The sequence below is a fragment of the Phaseolus vulgaris genome, chromosome 11 (assembly GCF_051622355.1).
Source record: "Phaseolus vulgaris cultivar YP4 chromosome 11, ASM5162235v1, whole genome shotgun sequence".
Classification (NCBI taxonomy): domain Eukaryota; kingdom Viridiplantae; phylum Streptophyta; class Magnoliopsida; order Fabales; family Fabaceae; genus Phaseolus; species Phaseolus vulgaris.
This window is the reverse complement of record NC_143508.1, coordinates 1,205,604-1,225,406: the sequence shown is the minus strand read 5'-3', so window position 1 is coordinate 1,225,406 and position 19,803 is coordinate 1,205,604. Positions and strand designations below refer to the sequence as shown.

General features: G+C 31.2%; 2 protein-coding genes across 2 annotated transcripts; both read left to right on the top strand.

Moving 5' to 3' along the window:
- The first annotated feature begins 1,755 nt into the window (after nucleotides 1-1,755).
- On the top strand, nucleotides 1,756-9,585 carry LOC137823143 (nucleotide pyrophosphatase/phosphodiesterase). Its single transcript, XM_068628288.2, has 14 exons — nucleotides 1,756-2,189; nucleotides 2,344-3,022; nucleotides 3,186-3,273; nucleotides 6,238-6,504; nucleotides 6,578-6,686; nucleotides 6,953-7,067; nucleotides 7,181-7,313; nucleotides 7,445-7,632; nucleotides 7,733-7,919; nucleotides 8,013-8,080; nucleotides 8,182-8,272; nucleotides 8,356-8,544; nucleotides 8,625-8,705; nucleotides 9,255-9,585. The coding sequence occupies exons 2-14, from the start codon at nucleotides 2,691-2,693 to the stop codon at nucleotides 9,306-9,308; spliced, it is 1,902 nt and encodes a 633-aa protein (XP_068484389.2). The 5' UTR covers nucleotides 1,756-2,189; nucleotides 2,344-2,690; the 3' UTR covers nucleotides 9,309-9,585.
- A 6,743-nt stretch (nucleotides 9,586-16,328) lies between these two features.
- Nucleotides 16,329-18,167, top strand: LOC137830451 (Transducin/WD40 repeat-like superfamily protein). The gene has a single exon (XM_068637792.2). It carries the CDS (start codon nucleotides 16,508-16,510, stop codon nucleotides 17,753-17,755), a length of 1,248 nt encoding a protein of 415 aa, XP_068493893.2. The 5' UTR covers nucleotides 16,329-16,507; the 3' UTR covers nucleotides 17,756-18,167.
- The last annotated feature ends 1,636 nt before the right edge of the window (nucleotides 18,168-19,803 follow it).

Below are 19,803 nucleotides of genomic sequence, written 5' to 3'. Positions count from 1 at the left end.
GATCAACATTTCATAAGTTGATTTTTTAAGATTTAATTATACTTAAAGTCCAATAATTCTTACATAATAAAAATAACTATTTTCAAGCTTTCTTAATCTTTATTAAATTTAAATTGATTTATTTGAAATGACTTGATTTATCATATATCATTTAATGATTTTTTTTATTAGAATATATTTGGTCTAAGTTCTATTTTTATTTAAAAGTTAGTAATAAATTAAATTTAAAAATAAAATTTAAAAATAAAAAGTTAGAAAATGTTTCATATTATTTATTTATAGTTTATAAACCCATTTTAAACTAAACATTATTTGACAATTTTTTTTAAAAAAACTTTATTTATCTTGTCTAGTAAAAAAAGTACATATATAAAAACAAAAAATTTAGTAAAAATTTAATTTACAAAAACTTGTTTTAATGATAATACAAATACATTATCTAATTTCTTTCCATTAAAAACCTCGAAACAGACTACAAATCAAGAACAAAAAATGTCTATCCATAAAGAAACAATACCATTGTAATTAATGAGATTTTAACAAAGGAATTTAATCTAGCAGATAGAGAATATGTATTATAAATTTGTTAATATATTTTAATTTTGTGAAAAAAAGAGAGAGAAGTCATTTTAGAGATAAATTAATTAAAGATTTTAAGAATAGAATGCTAAAATGATATTTGTTATATGAAATGCATTATTTATGAAAAAAAAGTGTGAATTCCCGTGATTCATTAATGCTAGTTGGTTATTTGTGTGGCACAGATAGATAGAAGTTCTTTATTTCTTTCTTTCTAAAAGTTTAGTTTGACTTTTGATACCGACAGAAAGTTCCAACTGTGTATTATAATGTTACTACTATTTATGTTCACACTGCTTTGCTTTCGGCATGATGGAATTATAGGTTTCTACGCTTCTGTTTTAAGGTTACAATGTTGTTGCTTTCTTCTCTTCCATCTATCCAATTATTTATGTTAACCTCACTTACGTTCAAGCAATCTGTTATTGTAATTGCAAACTCAAGACTAGTTTTTTTGTCATTGTACATATACATATGGAATAGACACTATGATATTTTTTACCATGGAATAATTAGCTATTTTGTTTTGGTCGAATTTATGCTCTTTGTATTTTATTTTCGACTCTTAGTTGAGAGAATACTTAAAGTAAATGTTCGATATTCGATGTAATAAATACGTCATAATAATTTATATCTGTCTTGTATAGGCAAAAATCGCTTAGATAATACCTAGAACTGACTGTACAGTTGCTGACATGTCAGTGATCTTCTTATTCCTTTTTTGAGTCTTCTTCCTCAAATACTAGTGCTCAGTCGGAGTAACTTAAGGAAGGTACTCCAACAATCAAGGTAAGTATTTTGTGTAAAGAATGTATATGTGTAACTGATTAAAAGCGTACCTTACATCTTCGTAGAGAGTTTATTTATAATGTTGATTATGGACCCTTGTTGTAATGGTGAATATGTATGATTCATTAAATGTTATCGTAACTGTTATTACTGTTATTTATAAAGTGTGTATTGAGATATTCTTTGACACAATGAATTGGTAACAAAGGTTTAAAGTGACTCTTCTGGTACCGAGCAATACAATGTCTATTTACACTGTTATGATAGACTCCATTATTGTTGGATTGCAAAATTAACATGTGAATCACGATAATTATTAAGAACATATTACTTAATTTTTTATTTTAAACACGTCTATAAATACCTGATATGAAGATCTAAACCACCGAACTTTTAATAACAGAAAAAAGAAACACTAGTGAAAGGGCAAACAGCAGAACCTAAGATACAATGATACCTGATTAGTATGCATAAAAATGGATAAAAAGAAGGAAAACATCATTAGCAACGAAACCAAACATCCACTGAGGAATCAAAACTCTTGTATCCTCGAACGAATCACCACGTTCTTTCCTAACCGTAGTATGCTAATAAATGCTCATAATGAAGCAGATATCACTATCATCTAACTAATTACCATAATTAACCACATTCACAAGCCAAACAAATTCTCAGATTTTCCTTATAAATAACAACATTCCTCATTATCAACGAAACTCAATTCTCACATTTCCCTCCTTTTCACCTTACTTTCTTCATTCTCTCCACCACTTTTTTCGGTTCTCTTTCTGTTCATTGCATATCAGTATAACACTATTCATGTAAGTTTCTGCCAAATTTTTCAAGAGTTTTATGCATTTATGTACATCTTGAAATGGATTTTCCTTACTATGCGTGCATGTATGTTGCCTTCATGGGGCATTTTGAAAGATTTTCTCTTTTTGGCTTAGTTTTTGTCTAATCTTTGTGGTCCAGGTGAGAGGCTTTTGGAGTTGTATCCATGGAGAGTGGGAACAATCCGTAGATTATGTGTTTGAGAAATTGCTTTGTTAAGTTTTGCTGTATTCAAGAAGGGCTGCAACGGTGCCTCGGTCACTCCAGCATTGAAACCCACACGAGAAGCTCGTCCTCTGTTTAAGCAGACAGAAAGAGAAGAGAAGCAACTGTTATCATTCACAACAATTACGTTTGGGAAAAGAAGAGAGAACAGTGAAAGGCGAGTGCATGTGAGAGGGAAAGTTGTGACGAACCCAGACCCAAGATCTTATTTTCTTTCTTGGAAAGGAAACTTGCAGATTTGTGCCTTCAATTGTTCTTCTTCAATGGAATCTTGCAATTGGGTTCTCAAACATGCATCCATTTTACTGGTTTTTTTCCTTAGTTTTTCAACCTCTGAAACTCTCACTCCCTCACTTCTGGACTTCGTGGTTACCAACACCACAGTCCTGCACCGCAATTTCACAGCACTATCAGAATTCAGATTGATAAACAGACGAATTTTGAGCGATTGCTCTGCTTCAAATCCCTTCCTCAAAGTCAATGTCATCTCAAATTCAAGTCTATCAGATGACGAGTTTCTGACAGTTACAGTCACAGGCGTTTCCAATCCTTCAGACTCCGATTGGGTTGCTATGATCTCACCTTCAAATTCTGAGTAAGAATTGATTCATGTGATTAGTTATAACTTGTATATGTATAGATAATAATGATAATGGAGTTGCAACCTTGGTGTTCATCATCATTATCATTACTATTATTTATTGTCTATGTTAATTCCTATAACAAGAATTTGGTTTTGTGGCATTGGTGATGAACAGTGTGAAATCTTGTGTTCTGAATGAGTTCTTCTATCTACAAACTGGTGATACGGCCAAACTTCCTCTGTTATGCCACTACCCTGTCAAGGTACATTCATCATCTACACATAAACTTACTATTTGACTTTTCTTTCTCCATTTTCCTTTATATTATTTTAGTGCTCCATAACCAAACAAACACTGCATTCATTCAATGTTCACAGCAAGACTAATAAATGCCACACCTATTATCTTGGTTGGGTATAAACTTGTTTGTTTGGCAAATTATAAATACCTTGGTATCCCTTTTCAACCACCTTGTCTTCAACTAGTTCTTCTCCCTTCATTGCCATTATATTACATTACTATTTTCATTTTTATGAACAACCATGATTCCTGCATAATTTAACAAAAACCTAGTTATTTCCTAAAAGATTTCATGTAGTTCATGTTATTCCCTATTTGATAAAAAAAAAACATTCATATAGATGATTTGTGGGAATATCAGTTGACACAAACGTAATTAGCATCATCAATGTAAAGATATGGAAATAATAACATTATCATGAGTGAAATATCCTTGTTGAAATGTTGAAAATGTTGAAATCATATTCATGAATGAAATAATTTTGAAAAATTGTCAATTCCCTCCCACTATTCATTAATGTCATGAAACTGGCATTTTTTTTTTTGTCTTCGCCACGTACCACAAATCATGCACAGAGACTTTGTTGCTTTCTGAAAAATTTAGTTTGACTTTTTTATACTGTGTGTGTGAAGTGGCAAATACACAACTCCAACTTGATACCTATGTTCAGACTGAAAAAGTTCATGAATTCTTAATTTTTTTTTTAAGTTTCATGATAATTTTTATTTATATATAAAAGGTTCAAAGATTCTAATTTAATAATATCTTTTTAGTTGGAAGTAACATTACTTTTTATTATCATAATCCAAGATTTTAAAATTTAAAATTTAAAATTTTATGTCATCTCCATCGTAAAAGTTGAAAAGTCTTTGTTGAAAATTTTATACTATGTCTATGTTTCACCCGAAAAGCCTTATAAGATTGTCTCCATTGTAAAAATGTTATAACGTAAGGTCTTAATTTTATTTTTTTCAAATTATTTTTAAAATGTCCTTGTTATTTTGGAAGAATTTATTAGATTCACATGTATTAATTTTTTTAATAATTCAGAGTCTTATTTAAGATTTATAATTTTAAATTTCATATTAACATACTTTCATAAAAGAAAAGTTTAAATCATAAGTCTTATAAAATTTACTTATTGATATGATACTAAAATAAAGATGTTTTTTTATATGGCAGGTGATATTTTAACGCCCTCCAAATAAAATAAAAAAAGCAACCAATAAATTAATATTTTCTTTAATTTTTAAACTTAAAATACTAGTATGTATTATTATATTATTAAAATGAGTGGTAAAGGGGTTCTTTCATATTTTTAATGAAAATATCATCTTTGTTTTCATATTGGAATGGTGTGCAACAGTGTCCACGTGTACCTTTTTTTTCAGTGTTCATCAACATAACTTGGACGTTTCTTAAAGATTTCATAACGTGGTTGCTTTGTCCTCTTCCATGGCTTGTTTCTTTCACAATTTCAGTATCACATTTTAATAAATCGTGTTAACGCAATAAATAAAAAAAAAAACCACAGTGATATGGATTTGGAAATAAATAATGTTTGTATTTGATTCCTCACATGATGCACTGTGTTTACATTCACACAAATATTGGAAAAAAACATTTTTCCTTGGATTAAATCCCAGAATGTTTCAAATGATCAAATCTAAGGAAGAAACATCTAAAGATTCTTTTGTCAGAAAAAAAAAAACTTTATACTTTTGTCTTTTTTTTATTTCTTTTTATCACATTATTAATTATATCTCATTTCTTATCCTCTCTTTTTTTTCTCTATTTATCTCTTTTGTTTTGAAATTTGTTATATAAGTAATATTTTTATTTTTAAAATTTAACAAGATTGACCTCTTTATCAGTTTTTATTCAAAGCCTTGTTTTTTCCCTAAAGATTTGAGTATTTATGATGGATTTTTTTATATAAGATACTTTAAAGTTTATAAAAAAATTGTTACTTCTAAAATATTTCATAATTGATAAGATTGAAAATGGAAAGAAAAAATTACAAGATGCTACCATTAATTGTGAGATATTGAAAGCATTAAGTGACATTACGTTCACGCAATCTGTTATTGTTATTTTGCAGCTAAAAATTAAAAATTCGTATCATCTTTTTTTTTCTCACAAGATTTACGCATTTGGTTAATTTATTTATTTTTGGTGAGGAAGGAATAAAGGCATATTCTTATTCGTTAATAATATATTATGCTTCCACCTGATGATTATCTTGTCTCCCTGCAAGTGTCGTTAATAATTATAAACACGGAATCGGAGATTTTTAGCACTACATATAAAATAAATGTGTTCATTTTTTTTTTTATTAATATTGTGATGTATGCTAATATGCTTTTGCCGGATAGTACAAAAGCAAAAAAAATGGACAATCTTGAAAACTACAAGCTGAAGACTTGAAGCATAGTGAGTGGATCCTTAATAATGAACATGAAAATTTCTAACATCATAAATGATTAATCCACTGAAAATGAGGTTTGAGTATTAATTATATGAAAATCAAACTGTAATTTATTAATCAATTATAATATGTTAGGAGTTCTTATTATGAAATAAACTTTAAACTTAACTCAATCTCATAAAATCGGCTTATAAGTCTGAGTTAGGCTTAATGTGTACTTCATAATATGATATCAGAGTCATTTTTGAACATATCCTTGTGAGTGTTTATTAGATTTATTAGGCCACCCAAACAGTTATCAGACCACCCATAATATGTTGTCCCACCCACGAGCTGTCACTCTCGGTGTGAGGGGTCTGTGTTGGAGATTCCACATCGACTATATATTAAACATTTTATAGTATATAAAGTGGGTGCAAATCTCACCTAATAAAACAGCTTTATGATATTGAGTTAGACTTAAAGTACACTTCATAATACTCCTTCTTCTGATGCAGGCACAGTACATGATCAATGATCCAAGCTACCTCGGTTGCAAAAACAAAGAATGCAAGAAATATGAAAATGGGAAATGCGTTACCTCAACGTGCAGCGGTTCAATACAGTTTCATGTTATCAACATTAGAAGTGACATTGAGTTCGTGTTCTTCTCTAATGGATTCCTGAAACCCTGCCTTGTGGGAAGGTCCACGCCCGTGAGTTTTGCTAATCCCAAGCAGCCACTCTATGGACATCTATCCAGCACAGATTCAACCGGAACATCAGTGAGTACCAAACTACTTTTTCTGCTTCAAATATTCTCTGTTCCTTATTCTCAAATATGATTTGGACCTGCAGATGAGATTAACATGGGTTAGTGGAGACAAGGAGCCTCAGCAAATCCAATATGCAAATGGAAAAGCAGTCACTTCAACAGTCTCTACCTTTTCACAAGCTGATATGTGTAGTAAGTAATAGCTTTACTTTAGTTTTCCTTACTCATAAATAAGTATAGATAGTCTAAGTTATAGTAGATGTGAAAAAGGTGAACAAAAGATTCATAAACTTATTATCTTAAGCTTTTGGATTGAAGGTGATATAATGAAACCTGATAGATTTGTTATATTTTCTTCAACTTTCTTATTTCTACTAATAATTTGATAGGAGTATTGACAAAACATTTGTAATCGGTTTAGAATGGTTTTGTCACTTACTGTTAGTTACATTTGACAGGTTCAGCATTGCCAAGTCCTGCTAAGGATTTCGGATGGCATGATCCGGGATACATCCATTCAGCACTTATGACAGGACTAAAGCCTTCCAGCTTCTTCTCCTACAAATATGGAAGGTATTAACTTTATGGAATAAATTTATAGTAAAGAATTCTAATTCACACTTGACCCTCAAGAATTGAGATTTAACCCAATAGAAAAGCTAATTTTGCTTCTGCTTATGGTCCAGTGACTCGGTTGGTTGGAGTAAACAAATCCAGTTCTCAACCCCACCAGCTGGAGGATCGGATGAGCTCAGATTCATTGCATTTGGTGATATGGGAAAAACTCCTCTTGATGCTTCCAAAGAGCACTACATTCAGGTAAACTGCTACTTCAAACATTTTATCATTTATGATATGCATATGAGAAGCACACTAAGTTTGGTATTTTGCTACTGGTGACAGGTTTTGGTATTTTGTACTGACCACTTCTTGTCTTGTTTTTCAAGCAGCCTGGAGCTCTTTCAGTGATTAAAGCTATAGAAACAGATGTAAGTTCCAACAAAGTAAATTCAGTGTTTCACATTGGAGACATAAGCTATGCAACAGGTTTTCTAGCAGAATGGGATTTCTTCCTTAACCTTATCAACCCAGTAGCTTCCAGGCTTTCTTATATGACAGCAATAGGGAATCATGAGAGGTATTTCATCCACATTACTTGAAGAGTTCATACAAAAGTTCCCACAAAATCATTTCCTGTAAAAGTTATAGAGTATCATGTCTAAACTTTTTGTTTTCAGGGATTACGTAAATTCTGGTTCAGTATATGCTACTCCTGACTCTGGTGGGGAATGTGGAGTACCTTATGAAACATATTTCCCAATGCCAACTGCAGCAAAAGATAAGCCTTGGTACTCTATTGAACAAGGAAGTGTTCATTTCACAGTAATATCAACTGAGCATGACTGGTCAAAGACTTCTGAGCAGGTAAAGTGAGGGAAGTTATTGTTCTGTTTCTTATATTTATACTTCAATTGAATAGTTACATAGTAATGTAATGTGTAACTTCACCTACTTCAGTATAAGTGGATGCAAAAGGACATGGCATCAGTTAATCGACAGAAAACTCCCTGGCTAATCTTCATTGGGTAAGTGAGTTGTTCACATTTTTAAAGAATTGCTTGCCAAATTCACAACATCATTGGATCTATCTCTATCAAGCATATGATGCATGACATTTAATGTGCAGACATAGACAGATGTACACCTCTCACCATGGATTTTTAGCTTCTGAAAGCAAGTTTAATGATGCTGTGGAGGCCTTGCTACTTCAAAATAAGGTTAGAAAATCAAGTTCCTTAGATATTGTGTGCAGTTCATTGACATGTTTGTGATAATTGACTGCAATGTGAAAACGAAATAGGTTGACTTGGCTCTTTTCGGCCATGTACATAATTATGAGAGAACTTGTTCCGTGTTTCAACATAAATGTAAAGCCATGCCTAGAAAAGATGAAAACGGAGTGGATACATATGATGGCCGAAATTACAGTGCTCCTGTGCAAGTTGTTATTGGCATGGGTGGCTTCACCTTGGACAACTTCTCAAACAATGTAACTATCCCTTCTTTATAATAGTCTTTTCTTCTCTCCATGCAAGAACAATCACATTTTATGTTTTCTTACATCTATAGGTGGAGAGCTGGAGCCTGAAAAGGATTGTGGAATTTGGTTATCTAAGAGCACATGCTACAAGGAAGAACTTAAGCGTGGAGGTTAGTGTTTACATGCCTGTATTCTACTCTCACTCGCTTCCATAGTCACAGGAAATAAATTGAGTTTATTTTTTTCTTAACCCATTCCTATATATTGATAAAGGATTTATTTGTGGATTCTTTTCTATGCATTGTGTTTTCTTATTGAGAAATGATATATTAACAATCTGTTCCAGGATACAATTTCATTTCTCTGTCTAAAATTTCAACTTCTGTATGAAATGACAAAATACTCTTTCTTCATATCATAATCAGAGATTCTATAATGAGAAGATTGTCAATATATCATTTCTCTTTCCTCATTTCTCTTACGAGATAGAAAAGATCAAAACCTTCTGTTTTCTTGACAAACATGCTCTAGTCAGCAACAAAGCACCTTGATACTAAAGCTGCGAATGAAATAAAATTACCATTCCTTGTTTCATATATTTTCAGTTCTGATTTGGTGTCTCTAGAAGGCCTTCATACCTCTAATTTTATTTTACTTTAAGCATTTTGAAGAAGCATATTAAATACAAAGTATATTGACTATTATCTATTTCATTGTAGTTTGTCGTCTCGAGTACAAAAGAAGTTAAGGACAGTTTCCAAATTACAAAGTGACAGCTATATCAACAAAAGAAGAGGATACATAAGTGAAAGGTACATCACAGATAGAGACTATACAGAGAAAAATACTCACAGAAGTTCTTGAAAGAGAAAGGAAATATAGGAACAATTCTTCACTTGTATATGATTGTAATCTTACACAGCTTATATATAAGAAAGGGTGTAATCATTGTAAGCATTAGAGGCAATGAAATCATGTACTAAAATGGATATCATATAATCATATTTCATAATAAAAAATTGCAAGCATGACAAACTTGCTTTTATTGTTTCTTCCTTGCTGATAATGAACATTGAGCAATGCTAGGAGTAGTCTGAGGAAGTGCCTCCATTAGTTACTAGGGGATTCATCATTGATACTGCAAAGAGGATGGAACTTTTTATGTGAAAATTCTCAGAGGAAGTATATTATTGAGCCCCATATTAATCACCCAAAAAAAAACAAACATTTAAAGTCAAATAAACATTATTCGATATGAATTTACTTTGTGTTTTTTTTTTTTCACCAATTTGAATTAACTTGATTCATTAGCTCTTTATTTTATTATTCTTTTGGTCACAATAATTTTTTCCTACATTTCATCAATTAGGTAAAATAACTAAAATGTTTCTTTTAATTTATCATTATAAGGTTTTTTTCTGGAATATATTGTAAAACAAAAATTTTCAAAATTAATGGGGTGCAGGGAAAAAATTGTTGGGGTGCAGGAAGAAACACCCTTATAATTTTAGTCCAAAGCAATTTTTTTCTTTGTATAGTAGCACCAAAACACAGCCTTGTGGATCAAGAAAGAAATGGAAACAGATATTAGAGTCTCTCTCGTTGTCATTAATTATAAAAGGTTTATTTCTTCCTACCTTCATAGGTTATTGCAATACCCCCAAGTTTTATACTTTCAAAAATACTCTATATTAAAATGTAAATGTTTTGAAAGTTTGGTTATGGAAGTGTGTTTTTTTATATTTTGAATTGTGCAATTCAGATACGGATTAACACAATTTGAAATTAATTGAAATGTTTGTCTACCTTTTGGATTAGAAAATTCGAAACTTGTTTTCAAATTTGATAAAATATGATGATTAGTTAATTTATAATACAAATTTATATTTTTAATTAAGTAATCCAAAACATGTTTTCTTAAAAAATATATTTCGGACGTAATCCAAAAGTCAACTTAGGATCTAGGAGTATTTTCTGGATTTATAGATTCATAAGCTTTTTCCATATCTAGGTCTTCTGTAATATGTAATCCAAAATGTATTTTTCGATTACAAATCTGTAAACTACTATGAGATTCTAAGTTGAGTTTTAGATTATGTAATATAAAATATGTTTTAAATACAAATCACTAAAAAAAATAAAAAACTAGGGCAAATAGTAATGAAAAATTAGTACAGACCCTTTTCATTTTATATAAACCCCTTCGTTGGTAAAAGAATAAACAACCAAATTAATTAAACCATTTTTACCATATGTTTTATGAATATAGAATATAGAGAATAAAAGAAAACTCAATATTATGTGATGAAAAACTAGCTTATGAATTTGGCCATCATCTGAATGAAATTGCTTTTCTTCACATTTGGGGTTGTTTAGTGAAGAAGCAAGAGTAAGATGAGAAGGGAATAAAATTGCTTTTACTTTCCGCGCCTCCTTTATTAGGGACCCACCCTCTTCTTCCACTTGGGCCATGTATAGGATCTTTCAATCAATTTCCTCCATTTTAACATTATTGTATCGTCTTCCCAACTTCAACTTTCAAATCCATGGCCTTAATTAGCCCTTTTTCAAAATGCATAATCACGTGTATATGGATTCAAATCTCTTTATCTATCATTGATTTTTCTTATGTGCTTAATTTGATTATACTACAACATTAATCACTTCATTTCATGTATGTTTGGATGTGCTTCCGATTGTTGGAGATTTCACGTCGACTAAAAATTAAGATTTTTTCTAATATATAAATGAGTACAAATCTTATCTTAAAAACTAATTTTATAAGGTTGATGTAGTGTCATGGGCAAAGCCCGATGTGACACGTTGAAGAATCATTTACCAATCTCGTTTTAAAAGGTTTTTACTCACACCGAGCATAAATCGTGAGAATCCTGTAAAGTTAGCATATAAGTAAAGAAGAACATTTATTATGGAAGAACGTCGAAAACAAGGTCAGATACAGCAAAGGCAGAAAGGAGAGAATAATTATATACCAGAGAAGTCACAAGGGAGAGTCAGATCACACACTAAGAGTACACTTATTCTTGACTACACTATACTGAATATTCTGGATTTGAGATCGTTCATACTCTTGTCTGAAACAGTTTATTAAACTTAAAATTCATTTTTTAATAGCAATTTTCTAGTTATGGATTGACAATATTAATTCTATAAAAGGATTTTAACCTTTGTGTGTGTGATCTTGTTTCTTTAAGATAATCTTTGATTAGTTAATGCAATGCTTATAGCCGACCAACTTCAATTCAATGGATCTATGTAAGAGCCTGCATGGTCCTGTGAATGAAACAATAAAATAGAAGCAAGAGAAGTTAGCAGCACCTATCTGATTATTATCTCTCTCAGGTTTAATTCACATTAGTTTATTATAAGTAAGAAAGGACAAACAAAGACAAGTTTATTGTGTTGATGTGATTCATGTGAGCCAACAATAACATGAATTGTTGCTTTCTACCAAATCACATTAACTATGCTGCACTTTCCAACTTTTTTCTGACCCTTTCTCTTAAATTATTTTACTTTAATGTTACTGCTCCACCAGGTGGCTATCACCCAACAGTTCATTAAATTTAAAACTAGTTTTCCACAGCATAAACCAGTGATGTTGTGCCATATATCAGAAGCAAACATTTCCTATGTTGGCTAAAGCAGATATTCAAGTTTTCAGGAAGGAATGTCCAAATGCATCTCCTTCCACAGTGAGCCATTATTTAAATATCAGAATCTGAATCAAATCAGTTCTTTGGATCTTCCTCAAGTGTAATTTGTTATTAATCATTGAGTGCAAATTCAAAAGGGCATTGGTTCTCTCATAATATGCTACTTTACATGAAGTTCTGAGTTAATCTTGATTAAAACTACCTACTCTTTTTCTTTTAAACCTTTTGTTGCAGAAAACTTGCTATAAGCTTGAATTGTAAGTATTGAGAGGTAAACACAAAAGCTAGCTATTGGAGCTTCCTTTAAGTCACAAGTCACAACCCCTGACAATGATAGCTTCTGCAGGTACAAAGTTATTGTTGTGAACTCAAGAACGTTGAGATAACATCGTTAGGATCAATTATTACATTTGAGGTATTGTTTGTTTTTGAACTTGGAACTCCGTCACGGTTTTATTTTTAGAAGACGTTTTTTGTGAAGTAAGTTCTTAATATAACATAGTTAGAATCAATTACTATATATGAGATATTGTCCACTTTTGAACTTGAAATTTCGTCACAATTTTGTCCTTAAAAGATGTTTCTGATGAAAAAAAAAGAGAAAGAAATATATAAGTTGTTTTGACCTTAACTCCTAACTTCTAATCGATATGAGACTATTGGGTGTACTGTCGTTATAAAAAACATGTTTGACACCTCATTCGTATATTGAGAAAATTGTGTCGTTATGAAAAACATGTTTGACACCTCATTCGTATATTGAGAAAATTGAGTTGAATTCTTGAACAAATTTATTCTTCCTGGCTAAAATACCAAACCAGCCCACCAAACTCACCTACTACACAAACTTAAGCATTATTGCTTCTAATGATCCATCAAGGACACATTAAGAAAAAGTAATTAACTTAGTATGATGAAACAATGAACAAATCAAATTTCATAGCAAATCAATGTATATTATTGTTTAAAGTGGTTGAGTGACTGTAACAAAGTTTTGTCAATATATAAACTTTGTTTAGAGGATATATTAATCACATGTTGTTACTTGCAAATTCAATTAATTATAGTTTTCTTTTGGTGGAGGAGGGTTGAATGACCTAAAGCAAATTGTATAAACACCTACCCACTTGCATATAAAACAATATTACAAACTAGGATTTGTTTAATCAGACATCAATTAGCAGCATATACAGTGACCATAATTTAATAGAAATAAGAAACTTTTCTTTCAACTTTTTAAAGGGTTATGTTATCTGAAGATTTTTTAGGATATTTTTTCATGCAATTTCTTCCCCCATTTCTTGGGAATGACAGTGTTCTGTTGTAAAAGAGAAAGGTTGTAATGATGGAAGATTAAACTAGTGGTTACATGTGTTTGCAGCCGACCACTTTCAATCAATTGTTTGTTAATTACTCTTTCTACAATGGAGAGAGGAAAATACAATCTTCAAGTAAAAGAGACAAAAAATCTACAAACAAATTAATTAGATTTTAAAATTAAATATGTTTTTTGTTGTATATTATAAAGTGATTTTTTTTTTCAAATTTTAGATTTTTTATACTATATATAGAAAATTATTAAAAAAAATATATTTTTATTAGTGTTACTAATTGTTTGTTTCACATAACAAATAAATTTTCAATTTTATACTCTCAGTCCCAGTGTGACTAATCATCCTCTCGGATACTGATCATCGCCTTGGTAAGCTATTGTCTCATCAACTAGCTAATCAGACGCGAGTCCCTCCTCAATATTTATAATAACGATAATTCAGTATAAAATATTTTAATATCTGAAAATCTGTTTATCATAGTTTACTCAATCTGTTTCTTATTATAAGTATCTAGAATTTCTAATGTTTGAAAGCAAACTAATTTTTCAATAAATTATATGAATGAAAATATATTTAACCTAGATTTTATAATGCGAAATAATATGGAGTAAACTAAATTTGATAATTTGTATGTTAAGTTGTTTATAAGTTCTAACTATTGTAATTTTTATTGATTCATATTTACTGTGCATAAAAAATAAACTAAGAAAATCTATATATGAAGATAAAAGTTGAAAAATTTGCATCTTTTCTCTTTCTTTCATGTTCTCTGTGATGAAATAATAAATAAACATATTGAGTTCAGTTGAGATGATTCTTGTGAGCTAACAACAAGAAAAGTGTTACTCTCTACCAATCACATTAACTATCTCTCTTTCTCTTACATACGCTCTTCCTATCTCCTTTCAACTATAATAGTTCAAACATTTTTTTTTCTCTGCAATTTCATTATTTTAGCATTTATACTAATTGGATTAACTTTTCTTGGTTGATTTAGACAGAAACGTATAACACTAGAAGAAAATCACTATATAATAATTAAATTTAGAAATAAAAAATATTTAATTATTAATTAAATTATATATTATTTTAGAAATTAAAAAAATATTAGTATATAAAATGATTTTTATTATTAATAAAAATTAATAAAATATTTATAAATTAGTATTTAAATTAGTTATTAAGATTTTAATTATTAATATTTTAGTTTTTAAATTAGTCTATAAAAAATTAAATAGAGACTAATTTAGAATATAAAATAGTAAGTAGCTAAAACATTGATAGCTAATAATTAATACCAATTTGTAAATTTTTATTAATAATAAAAACTAATTTTTTTAATTTATAAAATGATCTCTATTATAATTAAATAATAATTAATTATTTTGGTATGGCTTCAAATAAGTCACACAACTATTTGCGTGGCACAAATCTTTCCACCGGGCCACAGTTTCAATCCATCTCATCCATGCTTCTTCTCCAACAAAACCATCATGGCAGATCGTCAAGATGATCTTGAGGAAGAAGGCACGCGAGTTTAGGATTTAGAGTTTAGGATTTAGGTATGTGGTGACCGCTATCGAACCCAAAGTAGTAAAAGAAAAATACAGATAACTTCCATAGTTTTATGAACTAAACAGATATTTGCAATTTTTTTAATATGAAAGGGACGTGACTTAGTATAATCATTCTAAGCTATTTTACTTGGAATTTGAAAACAGAGGAAAATAAACGGATAGATGAGAAGACTGAAAAGAAATACATTATTACTTAATATTATTTATTAAAAGTATTTTATAATATTAATCTAAAGTTTATATTTAAGATGGTTTTAATTAGTCGAGACTGCAAATGATTTTGCAATTATAAAATTGTTTTGGAAAAATAGAAATTTATAATGTTTCGAAAATATAAGATTAGGAAAGTATGTTTTTCATGTTAGTTCAATTTTCAACAGACAACACTCCTCGAAAACCAAAATATTTTTTTAAATAAATTTTGGTCAAGTTTTTACAAACATATTTTCATAGAAGTGAAAATGTAAATTTTTAAATTTAAACTAAAAAAAATTATTAAAATATTATGGTAGTTTCATTTAATTATTTAATGTGATAATAAATTAAGCATTTTAACAAAAAATAACACAATATCCTTTAATTTCTTAAAAACTGTTAAATATAAACAACAATGTTTTTTCACCAATCAACTATAATTTAATTATTCCTACATATATTAATCTTTATTTATACATGTAAGTCCAATAGTGAAATATTACAATCAATATCACACCATTTTAACTTCTTGATTTTTAGTTGTGTTATTCAAGTATCTTAAAATATCTCACTTCCTCTTATTCAATGATACCAATTAAGTTTTTTAAATATTGTAATGGTGTAATTTTATTTTATTTTCATCAATTGAAATTCCTTATGTAATAAAATTAACACAACTAATATATTAAAGAAATATAAACATAATTAGAACCCAAAAAACTAAAATCACACAATTATGATGCATCAAACACCACCATCAAAAAGCAATTAAACCTAATATTTATTAAAGACTGAACCAATTTTGAGAACAGAAGACAAGTCATAGAAATGGAAAACCTGAACTGAAGAGATGCTGAAATCCTTAATTGGAAAGAAAGACCCTTTTGGGGTTTTCCACGTGGCAGATGATAATTGGTGGAATAAAAGATTTCAGAAAAAGGAAAACAGCTAAAAAACATGCAAGAGTGCGTTACAAAAGGGTGATTGTTGCATCAGAGTTGCTCATAGTCAATGTAGCCGTTAACACAACACAACACAATTATTAACCTCAAAAAACATAACACTTCCCTCTTCAACAAGGAACCACTCTCTCTCTCTGTTTTGTTCTGTTCTTTCTATAATTCCTCTGTTTTTTTTTTGTTCTGTTTTCATCACAACGCTCCTCCTTTCAGCCGTTTTATTCGCTTCAATGAATTCCCTCCTTACCCAAACCCAACTTTCGGCTCCAATGAATTCAAAATCCAAACTTTGGACGAACCCAAGTTCAACATCAACCAGTTGTAGCAGCAGCATCAGCAGTGAGAACGATGACAGCCCCTTTTGTTCCCAACGCATACCCATCGTTGTTTCTGCCTTTTCCAATTCTCACCGATCACTCGCAGTTCTCTCCGGCCATGTGGGTTCTGTTTCATCTTTGGCCCTGTGCGGTGAGTTCATCCTGAGTGCATCTCAGGGTAAGGATATCATAGTCTGGCAGCAACCGGACTTGAGGCTCTTTGCGAAGTTCGGGCAAGGAGAAGGGTCGGTGAAAGCGCTTGCAACGGTTGGCAACAAGGTTTTCACGGCACATCAAGATAGCAGGATCCGTGTTTGGAAGGTGTCCAGAAGCTCGGAGAACGTGTTCAAGCTTGTTGATTCTCTTCCCACGACCAAGGACTATTTGGGGAAGTTCATGAAGCAGAGGAACTATGTCCAAACTCGGAGGCACCACAAGCGTTTGTGGATTGAGCATGCGGATAGCATTTCTTGCTTGACGGTTCATAATGGGTTGATTTATTCTGGGTCGTGGGATAAGACTCTGAAGGTGTGGAGGCTCTCGGATTTGAAGTGTTTGGAGTCAGTTAAGGCTCATGATGATGCGATCAATGGGTTGGTGGCGTGTAAAGGGGTGGTGTATTCTGCTTCTGCCGATGGAAAGATTAAGGCTTGGGGGAGAAAAGAGGGGAAGGAGGAGCATTGTTTGAAGGGGGTTTTGGAGGGTCATAAGGATGTTTCTTTTAATGCTGTTGTTGTTTCTGAGGATGGGAAGTGGGTTTATGGAGGAGGATCCGATGGGTTTGTGATGGGGTGGGAGGGGAATGGGGTTTCTGAGACTTGGAAGCTGGTTTCTGAGTCCAAAGCACATGACATGGCTGTGTTGTGCATGTGTCTAATGGGGGAGTTTTTGTGCAGTGGTTCAGCGGATAAAAGCATAGGGATTTGGAGGAGAGAAGCTTTTGGTAAGCTTTGTAAAGTTGGTGTCATAAGTGGCCATGAAGGGCCTGTGAAGTGTTTGCAAGCTTCTTCTAGTAGGATTGGTGGTGGTTTTTTATTGTACAGTGGAAGCCTTGATAAAAGTGTGAGAGTTTGGTGGGTTCCAAGGTATAATGATGCAGAAGTGGAGGATAACAGATGTACACAATTTGGCACAGAGAACAAGTCCATCCTCCCATGCTAGCATGAAAGAACATGAGTGATGAAGCACACGATCTATTTTAACAGTGTCTGCAGTGCTTCCTTCTTGATTCATTTTCTCCTTTGAATTTGTTCTAGGTTGCAGATAGACTGAAATGAAAGAGTTACTGTTTGCTAGGAGAAGGGGAAAGAAAACTGAAGATTTTGTTTGTTTCTTGGAGTTGCTGTTTTGCTTTTCGGTTTGCCATTGGTGTCAATTTCATACATTTTTGAGCTGATTGTAGAATGCTAGGGTGGTTTATTTTATGTTGTTTTCTTGGTGAAGAAATTAGGGGACATAGTGGAGTGGTGTGGTTATAATTTTCTTTTCTTTATTTTAAATCCACTTTTATATTTGTATACAATTGTAACTATAAAGGATTCAATCAATGGAAATAATTTATGTTCTTTTGTCAGTAGTAGCATGATGAATGCTGCATCCATTGTTGGAAGCTAAATAAAGGATTCAATCAATGGAAATAAATTATATTTTTTTGTCAGTAGCATGATGAATGCTGCATCCATTCGAAGCTAAATAGACATAACCTTTTTGTTAGTAATTAGCATTAGGAAAAGGACAGCAGAACATTGCAGTTTGGTACAATGATGCGCAGGTTAAAGAGATTAAGGTCTCCAAATATCTTATGAGCTCTTCAGCAGCCAAAACAAATGCAACCACCACCACCAAACAAACAACTACGGATTAAGAATGGAAAAAGGACAAAAGATTCTGGTGACAAACAACTATGTTATTGTTTGAGTCAAGGGATCATGTCTTAGAATCTATGATATCTAAATCAGAATACTCTTCTGCTTCTTATTTGTTAGTGGAGACAAATATCACTGCCCAAGTAGTACCAGAATACAGTGTAGAAAATGTTCTATACTTTTACCTTTTAATAATTACTTATTTGATGTACAGTATTTATATTTTAGTCTATACAATACACTTTATACTGTATTTTAGCTTCTATCATTTAACATTACAGAAACTAAAAGATATTTAAACATGTATGTGTAAAAACTATCGATTTCTAGTTTTCTATTTGTAGATCATGACCAGTATTCAAAACAACTACCTGATAGAAAAAAATGTTTCTTAAACAAGTGATATTCATTCATGGAAACCAGCAACTGGCATTAAATAAGAAAAGGGGGAAAAGACTATGAAATGAAAAACCAATAGCAGTAGCCAAATAAACTATTTGTAGTTTTCTGATTCTTTGAAAATATACACACGCAATTTACTCAGCTGGTTTGTTTTGATATGGTAATAATACTGGTATAAGTTCCTAGATACTATAAAATATTCCCACAATTCTGTTTCAGCAGAAGTAATTGGTGTGTGATATTCTGAAGACATTGACTTTAACTAGAGAGTGGTCCTTTGTGCCTAATTTGGAGTGTCTTTTATGCTCTTCCACCGTCCATTTGGTAAAAAGAAAGTAAAAGCAGCGATGTTTATCTGGTTGGACCACGAAAAATCTTAAAACCAGGCCAAGTCATTCCTTTAAATTGTCCCAAAAGCCACCATTCACTAGCCAGCAAGCCAGATAACCTAATTTCTTTATCTCTCCTGAAGCAAGATTTTGTTCGCTGGGTTTGGACCACACATAGAAAAACAGTATATTCTATCCATGTTCAAGAGAAACACCCATATGATGTTAACTGCATGTATGAGGGAGCATCTATTTGTTATGCATAATATATTCAAAAGATGCTTGTATTGGATCAACCTTTGCTTTTTGAGAGAGGAAGAGGAATTATGCAAGTCTGCGAGCCATGTGAAAGAAATGAAGCAATCAATTTAAGCAACAAATATAAAACTTGAAAGTAATGCAGGTGCAGCCAACCTGCGGACAAATTTGAAGGTCGTTCATTTAAAAATATCTAAAGCAACAAGCTATTTGAAAAGTATCAATTTTAAATGTTGGTTTGGTTGGACTTTTTCAACTGCACTTGAGAATTAAAATATCATTAACATGTTTCAACTAACAGCTAAAAGATGGAATAACGCCAAACATGGAAAAGAAACATGAAAGAATCGATTCC

What these genes read in the sequence shown, in the direction of transcription:
- LOC137823143 (XM_068628288.2), top strand. Translation starts at nt 2,691, where the DNA reads ATGGAATCTTGCAATTGGGTTCTCAAACATGCATCCATTTTACTGGTT. An exon ending in ATCTCACCTTCAAATTCTGA is followed by an intron (nt 3,023 to 3,185) that starts GTAAGAATTGAT and finishes GGTGATGAACAG; the next exon opens with TGTGAAATCTTGTGTTCTGA. An exon ending in GGAAGAACTTAAGCGTGGAG is followed by an intron (nt 8,706 to 9,254) that starts GTTAGTGTTTAC and finishes ATTTCATTGTAG; the next exon opens with TTTGTCGTCTCGAGTACAAA.
- LOC137830451 (XM_068637792.2), top strand. Translation starts at nt 16,508, where the DNA reads ATGAATTCCCTCCTTACCCAAACCCAACTTTCGGCTCCAATGAATTCA.